The sequence below is a fragment of the Diaphorina citri genome, unplaced genomic scaffold (assembly GCF_000475195.1).
Source record: "Diaphorina citri unplaced genomic scaffold, Diaci psyllid genome assembly version 1.1 scaffold284, whole genome shotgun sequence".
NCBI lineage: Eukaryota > Metazoa > Arthropoda > Insecta > Hemiptera > Psyllidae > Diaphorina > Diaphorina citri.
Genome location: NW_007377720.1, coordinates 197,006 through 210,351, shown reverse-complemented (window position 1 = coordinate 210,351; position 13,346 = coordinate 197,006). Strand labels below are relative to the sequence as shown.

The 13,346-nt window shown below is 35.8% G+C and overlaps 1 protein-coding gene across 1 annotated transcript in view; it reads left to right on the top strand.

Moving 5' to 3' along the window:
- The window catches only part of LOC103507065, a 38,067-nt gene extending 25,188 nt beyond the window's left edge, over nucleotides 1-12,879 (top strand). Inside the window, exon 4 of the mRNA XM_008471505.3 lies at nucleotides 11,803-12,879. Within this exon, the coding sequence (XP_008469727.1) occupies nucleotides 11,803-11,888 (86 nt within the window). The 3' untranslated portion in view covers nucleotides 11,889-12,879. The remainder of the gene's footprint in view (nucleotides 1-11,802) is intronic.
- The last annotated feature ends 467 nt before the right edge of the window (nucleotides 12,880-13,346 follow it).

Sequence of the window (13,346 nt, the reverse complement as noted above, 5' to 3'; positions counted from 1 at the left end):
GTCCTTCACGCAGGTCCTCGTCTTATATCTTGTCAACGATCTTAAGCAGTTAAAGGACCTTAGGTGGAACATGAGGGAATCGACACCAGGTTTGTCATCGGATAGGGAAGGAAGATTAGGGAGTGAGGATCGTATGGAATCTTGTCAACGATCTTAAGCAGTTAAAGGACCTTAGGTGGAACATGAGGGAATCGACACCAGGTTTGTCATCGGATAGGGAAGGAAGGTTAGGGAGTGAGGATCGTATGGGGGTGTGGGGGTGCAGTTTAATGAGTCTTTACATCGATGAGAGTGTCTGCAATTGCTCAGTCAGACAGAAACAAGATCTGAAGAGTTCAGTGGTAATTATAACTTGCTAGTATAATTTGATAATGCATGAGGCGTAGTCAATAAACACATAAACAGAGCAATGAAACAGTCTCAAGAGAGCACGTGACATGTTTAGAGTAATGTGAATATGTTTAATGTCCATACAATGCCTTGTTATGCAACCTTTGAAATTTGTATGTTTATGGAAAGGGGGTTGAGGGTTACTGCATAACTTATGTAGGACTTTGAATGAGTGAATACTTGAATGGGAAGTTACCAAGTGAAACAGATCATATTTTATGGAATTAATCAAAATGGAAATTGTTTCCAATACAAAATTACCAATATTACGAAACATATTTTCAGTGAGGAATTCCTCATTATTATTTCTGGATTAGGTATATGAGAGCAGTACCTATAAATAGCTAAATACCAAAGGCCTTCAGTAACATTCCAGTCCAGTTCAGTTGGGAAGTTTTAATTTGAAATCTACAAACTCAAAAGTTCACTTTGTCGAACGGGATCATTTTATTTTCAAATCGACCCTAATAATGAAAAGGTTCGACCCTTAGATTACTGGGTCCAAAGGTATACAATACAAAATTACCAATATTACGAAACATATTTTCAGTGAGGAATTCCTCATTATTATTTCTGGATTAGGTATATGAGAGCAGTACCTAGGTAAATAGCTAAATACCAAAGGCCTTCAGTAAAATTCCAGTCCAGTTCAGTTGGGAATTTTCAATTTGAAATCTACAAACTCAAAAGTTCACTTTGTCGAACGGGATCATTTTATTTTCAAGTCGACCCTAAAAATGAAAAGGTTCGACCCTTAGATTACTGGCTCCAAGGTACTCAGATATCCAGGTTGCAACATCTTTGGACTCCCTTGTAATTAGAATAAACAACATATTGAATGAAACCTCGGACGTACCTATTTGTGAAAAGTATACATATGTATGTACATATATTGTGACCACCCTACTTAATCGTAGGGCAGGCTTTTTCAATTGGAAACAAAAATGCCTAAAACTGTAGAAACTAGCTTACTTACGAACAGAATAAATTAAAAGTTTGCAATGTCGACAAAATGCAAAACCCAAACTAGAGGTGACAAACTTAAAGTTTGAGCTTTTCAAATTGGTTAAAAATTCAAACAACCTGTATTGATTGACATCCTTCAAATGGAGAAGATGGGAGAACAAGAAGGAGGAGCAGAAGAATAAGGACAATAAGAAGAAGACCCACGACTAAAAAATAGAGAGAAAACCACGAAGAAAAAAGTAAATAATGGAGGGGACATTTTTTAGTTCCTCTACAAAAAAGTTGCCATTATGTGGTTACAAAACTAATTATACAAAACTTCAGAATGCCCCAAGTGAAATTTATCAAGACGACATTTTGTCTCTGAGGATGTCTTGGTTTTAGAATTTCATCTATGCTGAGATGCTTTAACTTTAGCACATGAAAAATATCTTCTAATCCAGCACCGTTGCTGGCTTGCTAGTAGATTTTGAAGCTTTATAAGATAATGAAAGTGGTTTGTTTTGCCTGTGGTACTTTGTGTTTCTCAAATTTATTTTGGAAATTGGACTTATGTGTATTGGTCAAGAGAGATTGTAGATACCTTAAACTCGTTGTATGTCCTCTGACACCGGCTTCGAATTTTCGAAAACTCGGACTAATAGGGGTTAATATTATGTATATCTTACATATTATATGTAGCTTTTGATAAAGTAAGCGGAAGCATGTACATTTATCAGCTTCCTGTATCAATTCCTTCCTCTTGGTGTCCTCATTTCTGTTCAGCGAAATATGTATATCAGGCAAAAATATCTTCACCTACCTTAGGTAAAGGGTGATCAAACTGTATTGAACTAAAATAAAAATTGTCAGAAAAAATATATTTTGTGATAATGGATTGATGGAGATTTAACTTCACTATAATGTACGAGTATAACGGCTAAGGTTTTTGGTTTTACCCTCCATTTGGCGACAAGCCACATTCTTACCCAGCCTGAGTGATGCTACCTACCTACATACTTCTGTAAAACTACTTAGTTACATACTTCGAAAGAAAAAATACCTAGAGGAAATTTCCCAGAAGCTGCCATTTTTCCGAAATTCTTTAGACACCCAGTTGGAAATTTTTATTTGATCTGACGGAGACGCACATTCAAGAGACACTCTTCTCGTGTCTTCTGTTCTCTTCAATGATAACAAATGGAGGTTCCCATTTTTATCAACTTCTGGGAAGGTGACCTTTTTTTCTCTTTTCTTTTCCTCCTCCTCCTCCTCCTTCTTTTTTTCTTTATTCTCCTTTTCATACATCTCGTGAGTCATGTTTTCTTCAGTTTATTTATCTTTGAAGTTTTCACCTTAGAGTGGTTCTTCAGAAATACATAGATGTGCTGGCAGTCACATGAATATGATGCCCTTTTCTAGAGGGTACCTTGATGTTACGTATCTTTGAACACAAATATAAATATGTATGGACATATTGGACATGGTGTAGAGATGACAAAATGACATAAATAATCTTTCTTACGGAAATACAAAAATAGGTACTTTTGTTTGAGTGGTTGATTGACTCTCACTCAATCAACTACTCAGCCAAAAGGAAATGTAGAATGTAGTCATGAAGAAATTGGAAAAAGTGTAATGCTTTTCGTCATTTCCCGGTATTAATTCCGAGAAGATTTCATTATTTTGCACCAGACCAAAAGATTTTGAAGTTGCTCGTGTAGGTAATTTGATTTTTTTTTTTTTTTACATTTGAAATTTATGATTTGTAATAGTTTCTTGTAAATACATAGTAAATAAAAGCTTTTGAAATCATTTTATGTAGAACATGATGGATATAGGAGGACATTTTGCGTCTTTGAGCCATCTTTAAAACAGCTGAATTGTTCATTGTGGAAGGAAGCTCGTGTTTCTTTAAAGTGCATTAATGCATCAAACTAGAAACAATAATATTCTTATTGTGTGAAAATAAATACGCAATAAATAAAATGCATGAAGGGAGATGTTTTTTCTATTGAGTAGATATTTATTTTGAACAGTGAGTACTATTCAAATATTCAATCAGCTTTGTCATAGAGATTTCCCGTATTACAAAACCAAGAGGATTTGCTTTGTGAAGAAATTGAGAAAAAATTTAAAGAGAGCTTTAAGAAAAAATACATGAGACGTATACGAAGCGTTTGTATTGCGAATTTTCTTCTGGAATAAAGAAAGAAACTGGGAATAATATATTTTAACAAAGCAAATAAATAACACGATAATGTTGCGAGAAAAAAATACAGAAAGAGGAAAGAAAGGAACAGATTTATTCTTGTAAAAAGTAGAGCATGATTTTGTAATAAAAAGAAATACACACACAACAACAACACCCGAACACGAAATACACATAGCAAAACAGCAACAACTGTATAAAAAAGAAAGAAGCACAAAAAAAACGCAAACCTAGAGGAAAAATGAATATCAAACAAGCGGGGCCCGTCCCTCCGGGAATTTTTCGATCTTGGTTAAGGAAAATCAATATTTATGTACCTACCTATTTTATTTAATATTCAGTTTATTATTATTCTTGATTTGATTTTTTGGTTTTACTTTTATGTAATGATTTAAAATCAAGACTAGAGCCCGTTCTCCCTTTATTCCCAATATAATGTTCAAGTCACCCATCCATTTATTGGCCTTGCTCGGCGTAGCTTAACATAGATGACGCTAAAACCGGTCTTAAATGATCGACTGAAGTGTTATCTAAAACTTTCTCGCTTTGAGTTCACAGGTCGTCGCGACAAATTTCGAGATCAGAGCTCATTTATGTAAGAAAATGTGAAAAAATCCTCCAAAAACCAGTTTTTTTGGTTTTTTGGCTTTAAGGTTTTCTGGACAAAATTTGCACCACCATTTTCGTTATACCTTTTTTTTACTATTTTAAAAAAAAAGAAAGGAGGAAAAAAAAAAAAAAAAAAAAAAAAAAAAAAAAAAAAAAAAAACGCAACCTAAAGGAAAAATGAATATATCAATGTGAAGTTGAAACAATATATCTTGTACGTTTTTCACAGTGTATGTACGTAATCGTGCTTTACGGTGCAAAATAACTATGCCCTTAATATCATTATTATACTCTCTTCAGCTTTTTAACTCCTTCATGATATTTGTAATACATAGGTAGGTAAGGCCCAAGGATCAAAATGGTCGGAGATATTCAGATTATAAAGAACAACATGATGAAATCATACATGTCCATTATAATCTGAAACATCAGTGCTGAAACTCCTGATTTTGAAAAATCAAATTAAATATTTTATTATTACTAATTTTATTTTTTCTATAAAAAAAAGAGTTGAGAAAAGAACATAAAGAAGTTAAAATGAAAAGAAAGATGTTTAATTAAGTGTTCTAATTATCAAAATTTCCTTTCATAGTCAGGATCGGTGCTAGAATTTCACTAGGATCCATATTTCTCTCCTCTCCTTTCCCTTTCTTTGTCTTTTGTACCGTTCTTGTGTCTCCATTTGAATTCGGTCCTGAGATTTATACCTAGCTAGGTATTCATTAAACTTTTTCTCACTCAATTTTTTACTTTCTATTATTTGTCCATGAAGATATTCAATTTCAGTTCCTGGCAAAAACTCGAGAACAAAATATGTTTTTAACCCATATATTCGTAGGTCCAAAAAATGTCTTTCATTAGGCGCTAAGTGATTCAATTCTCTCTCAAATTTCAGAAATGTAGGTAATAAATTATCTTTACTTATTCTCTGAATTTTAATTAGGTCATAAATTATTTGGAAAGCTTTGCTTGTTTTATTTGAGACTATTGACATAAAGAAGTTAAAATGAAAAGAAAGATGTTTAATTAAGTGTTCTAATTATCAAAATTTCCTTTCATAGTCAGGATCGGTGCTAGAAATTCACTAGGATCCATATTTCTCTCCTCTCCTTTCCCTTTCTTTGTCTTTGTACCGTTCTTGTGTCTCCATTTGAATTCGGTCCTGAGATTTATACCTAGCTAGGTATTCATTAAACTTTTTTCACTCAATTTTTTCCTTTCTATTATTTGTCCATGAAGATATTCAATTTCAGTTCCTGGCAAAAACTCGAGAACAAAATATGTTTAACCCATATATTCGTAGGTCCAAAAAATGTCTTTCATTAGGCGCTGTGATTCAATTCTGTCTCAAATTTCAGAAATGTAGGTAGTAAATTATCTTTACTTATTCTCTGAATTTTAATTAGGTCATAAATTATTTGGAAAGCTTTGCTTGTTTTATTTGATTCAAGAAGTTGAGACTATTGAGGGGGTTGCCTTGGACAATGTTCAAAAAATACATTTTTGACTCAAGCCTTTAAATTCAGCTCATTTGCAATTTATCTGATATACTTCCTACTTCTTTTCTATAAAAAAATACATTTTTGACTCAAGCCTTTAAATTCAGCTCATTTGCAATTTATCTGATATACTTCCTACTTCTTTTCTATATTTTTTTTTTTGGACAAGAACGAATAAACAGAACTCGATTTTGTTTTTTAGTACAAGTATACAGGCATGATGCTATCGGGTTAAATAATTTAGAACTTTTTCCCCTTTGAAAAAGAAAAATCAGATTCAAAGGTATTGCTAAATACGCGTGAGATCTCTTCAGTCCTGAAGCGAATATTTCCTAGTCAATTGGAGAGAATTTGTATCCTTTGAATAAAAGGTATAAAGGATAATAATATTCACCAATTACACCATATTTTAGTTCTCTCTATATGTACCTATGCTCTTTGGAAACTAATTTCTCTTATCTTGGTTTTCAAACAAAAAGGACATTTTTGTCCTCTTTTGGCTAAAGTGTTCAATTGTGAACAAGAAACTGGGCATTTCAGTCCTAAGAAAAAGCCAAGTGTATACTCCAGCAATGTTGTAGCGGTTAGCCAGCCTAGTTAGCCTAGTTGGTAGTGCGTCTGCCTTGTAAGCTCTAGGCCGCGGGTTCGATTTCCGGCCGGGGCGGTTTGAATTTGGACGAATCATATCGAAATATGGAATTGTAAATACTTTTCCATACTTTGGTGATTTAGGGCACTGGTATCTACATACGTTTCGAGTGTTTTAAAGCTGATAAATATTTTATAAAACTTTCGCAAACTTTAAAGGATTTGATAAAGGTAGAACAAAGGGAGAAGGAGATTTATGTACCTACCTATTTTATTTAATATTCAGTTTATTATTATTCTTGATTTGATTTTTTGGTTTTACTTTTCAAAACGTGTTTTGGCACTAAAATCTGAACATCGAAAATTTGACCCGATTACATTACTTTCCTTCCTATAGGATAAGGAAAGTAAAAAAGTAAATAATGGAGGGGACATTTTTTAGTTCCTCTACAAAAAAGTTGCCATTATGTGGTTACATAACTAATTATACAAAACTTCAGAATGCCCCAAGTGAAATTTATCAAGACGACATTTTGTCTCTCGGGATGTCTTGGTTTTAGAATTTCATCTATGCTGAGATGCTTTAACTTTAGCACATGAAAAATATCTTCTAATCCAGGACCGTTGCTGGCTTGCTAGTAGATTTTGAAGCTTTATAAGATAATGAAAGTGGTTTGTTTTGCCTGTGGTACTTTGTGTTTCTCAAATTTATTTTGGAAATTGGACTTGTGTGTATTGGTCAAGAGAGATTGTAGATACCTTGAACTCGTTGTATGTCCTCTGACACCGGCTTCGAATTTTCGAAAACTCGGACTAATAGGGGTTAATATCATGTATATCTTACATATTATATGTAGCTTTTGATAAAGTAGGCGGAAGCATGTACATTGTACATTTATCAGCTTCCTGTATCAATTCCTTCCTCTTGGTGTCCTCATTTCTGTTCAGCGAAAAACAATTGCTGTGAGAAGAAGAGAAAAATGTCGGCATCTAAACTAAATGAACTCAAAATCGGACTTTTGATTAAAAAATTAGTAGGTAGGTACATAATTTAGTAGTAAACTTGTAGTCACTACTGAAAAAGGCTAAACGTGTAACGATGAAAAAAATATGAAAAAACAGAGCCGTCATTTTAACAAACATCGTTTTTTAGACGATGAGACAATAAACTTAAAAGGTCTAAATTCTAAAATATAGCAATATTAAGTCTTATTACAAGTTTTAATGGTGTCATAATATCAACAGAAATAAATCACTTGCAAAGTTCAAAGCTCACTCATAATGTGCCTACTGAAATATTTTCAAGTACTCTCCAATAAATTACATTATTTATGAAATATTTTATACCGAGGAGGTATCTTTTTTAACATTATTTCGAAACATTTTCACACAAAATGTTTCGAATTTTCACAGTGCTAAGTTAAAAGTTTGAATAAGTGCGGAACTTCTCTCTATTTTTCTCCTCCTCCCCCTCCTTCTCCTTTTCCCCCTCCCTACATTTTTCTCTCCTCAATCTCTTCTTTTTCCGAGAAAGTTTGAATGTGGAAATATTTCATTTCAGACAATATTCCATGAAGAACATAAAAAGCAAGAAGAATGGATTCTCTTGTTCTGTATGTGAGGCATAACTAGAAGTGATAAGTCACTCCTTGTTAGTGCTGGATCCACTAACTCTCAGGTCTACAACAGTCTCCACGTTAAAAAGTACTTTCGCTAACCTAGTTAGCTTGGTTGGTAGCACCGTGTAGCACGTCTACTTTGTGAGCGCCAGGTCGCGGGTTCGATTACAGCCCGGGGCGGATTTTATCCTGAACGGATAATTTTCTTTCTCGGAACGGCTGGCTTTCTCCTATCCTGTCATTCTTCTCTCTTCGATTTTGGGACGATAAGACCGTCGCAGTTACAGGTCCCTCTATCAAACGTCCTAAAAAAATGTCAACATGAGACTGTTGAAAAATACATCTAGGTATTGAGACACTAAAAGTTTTTCGGTCAAAGTGTCACATCCACTAGGAAAAAATCTATACTCACCTTTCTATTTTAAATCCAATATGTACCGAGACTACCGAGCCATTTTCACACTCTCCCACCACACGGAATAGTCAACCTCACGCTCTTCCGTATTGTCCAAAATAGAAAGGTAATAGTCGAAGGGAACTCTGCTGGATTAGACAAAGAGATGGAGAATTAGATAGGGATTGAATTCCGAATGAGGAGAGAGAGAGATAGGAAAGAGGAACAGAGATAATGAGAGGGAGAGAGATAGAGAACAAGAGACAGCAATAGGAGGAAGGAGAAATAGACATAAAGAGAGATAGGAGAAGAGAAACACAAATAGATAAAGAGAAGGAGAGAAATGCAGAAAGAAGAGAGAGCGAATACCATAGAGAATGGAAAATTAAAAAAAAGCTCTAGAATTCGGGTCAGCACGGGGGAAGGGCTGATTTATGTCACTCTGCACCCCTTGTACCCTTCTTGCTGCACCCCCTGCACCTTGGACCCCTACACCCTGGGCCCACCCTGCACCCTGGACCCTGCACCTTGCGCCTTCATCTGGTGCTTTTTCGCCCCAGTGTATATTATTAATTACATTAGCATTTATCAGTCAGTTCAGGTCCGTTTCTAATCCCGAGGAAAACTTTGAAAAGCTTTTTTCTGCCTTGCTGGTGTAGCGCTCGCTTGTTAATCCGTGGTTAATTAAGGTTGGAGGATTTCTCTACCATGTAACCCTTGGAGCTCTATTATTATCTTGTCAAGTTTTCATATAAATGAGGATAAAATTCCATTCCTCCGCTTGGATTGGATCCGCGCTCCCCTACTTACCAGGCTAGCGCCTAAACCACTACGCCACCGAGGCGAGGCTGTATCCACACATAGTCGAGAGTCGAGGCCGTCGATCGATCGACCTCAAACCGTACACTGCCTCGACAACATAGATTCACCTCTTCGATCGACGCCGTCGATTATTTGTGGACACAGCTTTACTGACTACACAACTACTCTCGTTTTCGTCATTAGTAAATACTGACTGATCTTCAAATTGAATTTCTCAATCCGACTCGTTCCCTTCGTGATCACCCCATAAGTTTGAGCCTGTTATAGGATATAGAGTTCTTAGCATTTATCACACGGACACTCCTTCCTCACTCTTCTTTCCCCCTCCACTTCATTCCTCCCTCTCTTACTCCTTCTCCACTTTCCCACTCTTCTCTCTCTCTCTCTCCCCTACTCCTTCTCCTCCTCTCCATCTCTTTCTCTTTCTTTTCCTCTCCCCCCACCGCACTTACCTCCATCCTCTCTTACTCCTTATTCACCTTCCAACTCCACTTCATTTCTCTCACTCTTTCTTCCCCCTCCTCTTCATTCCTCTTCCTCCTCCTTCTCCTCTACTCTTCTTCACTCCTCGCTTCCTCTCCCATCTACTCCCCCTCTCCTCCACCTACTCACTATTCCGGCAGATGTGCTTTTTAATGAGTTTCCTTTCAATGCTTCTCCCTGGTGACATCCTTCAAATGGAGAAGATGGGAGAACAAGAAGGAGGAGCAGAAGAATAAGGACAATAAGAAGAAGACCCACGACTAAAAAATAGAAAGAAAACCACATCCTGTCTTCCTTCTCTCTTCGATTTCGGGACGATAAGACCTTAGCAGTTACAGTTCCCTCTGTCAAACCTCTTAAAAAAAAAAAATGTTGTAGCAGCTAGCAACAAGAAAAACCACTAAGATTTTTTGCACAGAGCATTGGTCGGTAGTGACGGAAGAGGAAAGAAAAAGAAGACAAGGGAAAAATAATTTAAAAAAAGAATGAAATAAATCAATTATTCAATTCACTGATAGAAAAAAAAAGAGAGAGTGAAAAAGAAGGGTGAGAGTATTCGTAAGAAGCATTGTAAAATGGAAGAGAGAGAAAAAAGCGAAAATGTTTCTTTCTCAGCCGGATGACAAGCCAATTGTATTGCAATTTATGTCCCATATTTCTTTATATCTCTCCTTCGTTCCTCTCTCTATTTTCCTTCCTGTCTTTACCTCCTCCCCATAAAGATTCTGGTTTGAAAATTATGAGTCACCAAAGTGTTAAAGTATGCTTATTCAACTAGATAATCTTCTTTTCTTCTTCTTCTTCTTCTTCTTCTTCTTCTTCTTCTTCTTCTTCTTCTTCTTCTTCTTCATGAAGTGATTTTTTTCTCTCTGTGAATGGAAACAACTTTCGTTCTTTAAAAACTGTTAATTGTACCTTCCACTTTCTAAAGTCACTTCAAATTATGCCTCTTGTTGGATTAAGTGGAAAGAAGTGAGTGTTCTTCCCCACAATGGCTACATGGGATATTCAAATCCTGTACAATGCTATATCTTGTGCCATAAATTCCTGATTTCTTTAATTTTGCTGAAAAAGAGCTGCAAATATGTTTTAAAAAAAGTTTTGTTTCGAGAGCTTGGATGAGTGGTGTTGAAAGTACCTCCGCCACTCCATCCTAAATCATAATAATTTGAGCGCAAAAAACTAAAATGAAAAACTTTATTCACACAAAGTTTGGCCAAGTCTAATTTATATGTTTTTTCAAACTTGATAATGGCCCGAGGGGGTAAATTAACAACTGAAGGAAGAGGTGAATTGTTTAGGAAAGGAAGGATATGTAGAGCTTCAGAGGAAAGAGAGAGAGGATAAAACATAAGTTAACAGTTAATGAAGTAAAACAAGAATGGCAAAGAGAACAATTGCTGTGAGAAGAAGAGAAAAATGTCGGCATCTAAACTAAATGAACTCAAAATCGGACTTTTGATTAAAAAATTAGTAGGTACATAATTTAGTAGTAAAATTGTAAGTCACTACTGAAAAAGGCTAAACGTGTAACGATGAAAAAATATGAAGGGGGGCGGTTTTTTTTTTTTTTTTTTTTTTTTTTTTTTATACAACTTCTTGGTTGATTTCGACGGTCCCTCTCTAGAACAGCTAGGTATAATTGTCTATTGTGCAGAAATTTACGAATTTTATCACCGTTCGGCAGGACAGTAAATGAACTTGAAAGAGGAGTACCCCCCAAAGGTAGAGTATTGGAAATTGGAATATTACGCTAGAAAAGAATTAAAAATGCTAAGCACATTGTGAGAGATCGCAAATCGAACTTTCACTTACATAAACAAGAGTAATTGATATAAATAGTAGAAAGTAAAAAACTCATAGTGGACAGAAATAGGGCGAACAGTAATTCACTGTTTCATTTAAATTAGATGGAAGGTACATGAGAATAGATGATGAGACTCATGAGAGCGACATGTTATAAACATGCCTGACGTCAAAACTATCATGAGATCTCGTCCCAAATATTCATTTAGAATGCACCCCCATCACACATCACATATTATCACATACCAGACACACATTACATCTGGCACGAAGTAGAAACACACTCAACATTCTAATGAACCCAATATCCAATCATGTCTCTTGCCAAATGTGTTTCTAATAAACAATGAAACGATGAAACCCCTTTATAATGAATGACTGTTGTTCTCGTAATAGAACACCCATTTATAATTACTTTTGTCTTTTATGTTTCAGCAAATATCGTGTTGAACATGGAACCCATGACTTTGCTCCTGTGGTCAGCTCTACAGATCCTGCTGATATGTTGGTCAACCAGATAACAACTAAGGACCACATGCTGAATGCTGAACATAGCCAGCCGCTGATGTGTTATTCCTAAACAATAAATTGGTTAAATTTTGATATCCAATCCCTGTGTGTATGTGTACTGGGATATGCCTTTTCAATCCCAGAGTTCTCCGAGGTCATCTAAAATTCCCAGTAATCCCAGTATGCTTAAGGTGATGTATCTGTAGTAGGTAGTAAAGTCAGGATTCGTCAAAGTATTTACAACCGAGGCATTCCAAATATTTCAATTATGTCCATTAGTAGTGAAGGCTAAAGGACCTTTATCCTAATTTGAGAGAGAGAGAGAGAGAGAGAGAGAGAGAGAGAGAGAGAGGGAGAATGAGAGGAGGAAAGAGAGGGAATGAGGGAGATAGAATATTCTGGGTTTGAAAAGAGTACCTATTATTTTCCTTCCTTGTTATGATTGTAACATACGAGTATAACACGAATTATGCAATGAAAGTCCTGTAGGCATTGATAAAGATACCTGGAATTGTTTTGTTAAGGTTTTGATGTGTTACAGGGTTTTGGGGAAGGGTCATTCCGTTTTTAGACTGAGCAGAATCCAAACATTAGATTTAATAGATTTTCCATTTGTCGAAGTTTTAACTGGGTGCAATAGTCCTACATACTGGACTCCGCACACGGGAATTTCGTCAGAAAAGACCCGCATTTCAATGTAACGTAAAGTTTTAACTAACCCAGCATTTTTTGTTAAACTTTCCTAATTTCGAATTTGTTGAATGCCTGAGCATAATCATTGATCTCTGCTTGCTGAATTGCTGGTTCTGCTTAGGTAAGTTCATTTCAATCTGGGAATCTCCATTTAAACCACATTATGACCAGGACCACCAACAGAGTTTAAACTCGGTTTAAGTTTAACTCTTGGATTAAGTAACCTGATTATTTGTTGAGGTCAAAATTTTCAGCCAATCAGATTGCTTAATCCGAGCGTTGAATGGAGCAGTTGCAAATGGGTAAAAATTATTAATAAATGGTTGATTCCTATGTAAAAAGTTGTGAAAAATCCGAATCTGAGGTCAAAACTTTGAAAAAATAACTGTAAAAGGTCGAAAATTCAATTCTTATTTTCCGTTCTAATGAAAAAGTTCAAAGATGTGTGACGTCAGGCAGTTGTCTTTTTCGTCCGCTAGGTAGCGCCAGTATGCAAGCACGCTTGCGGAGGAGCAGAAAGAAATGCGCTGAAACGTATGCGCACAAACACATTAATGTGTTCCTTGCGAGGGAGTTTTGCTCGGGACATTTGATGTGACGCCATCGCGTACGGGAGCGTATGCGGTGACGTCAGAGTTCAAGATTTACCGGTATTTTTTAAATCGATTTATCTCGGGATCTAGAAGTCGTAGAAGAAAAAGGAAAATTCCATTGTTTCTCGTTTTTCTGCTCTTTGACTTAGAAACTTCATCCAAGTAAGCGCAACTGTTCCATTT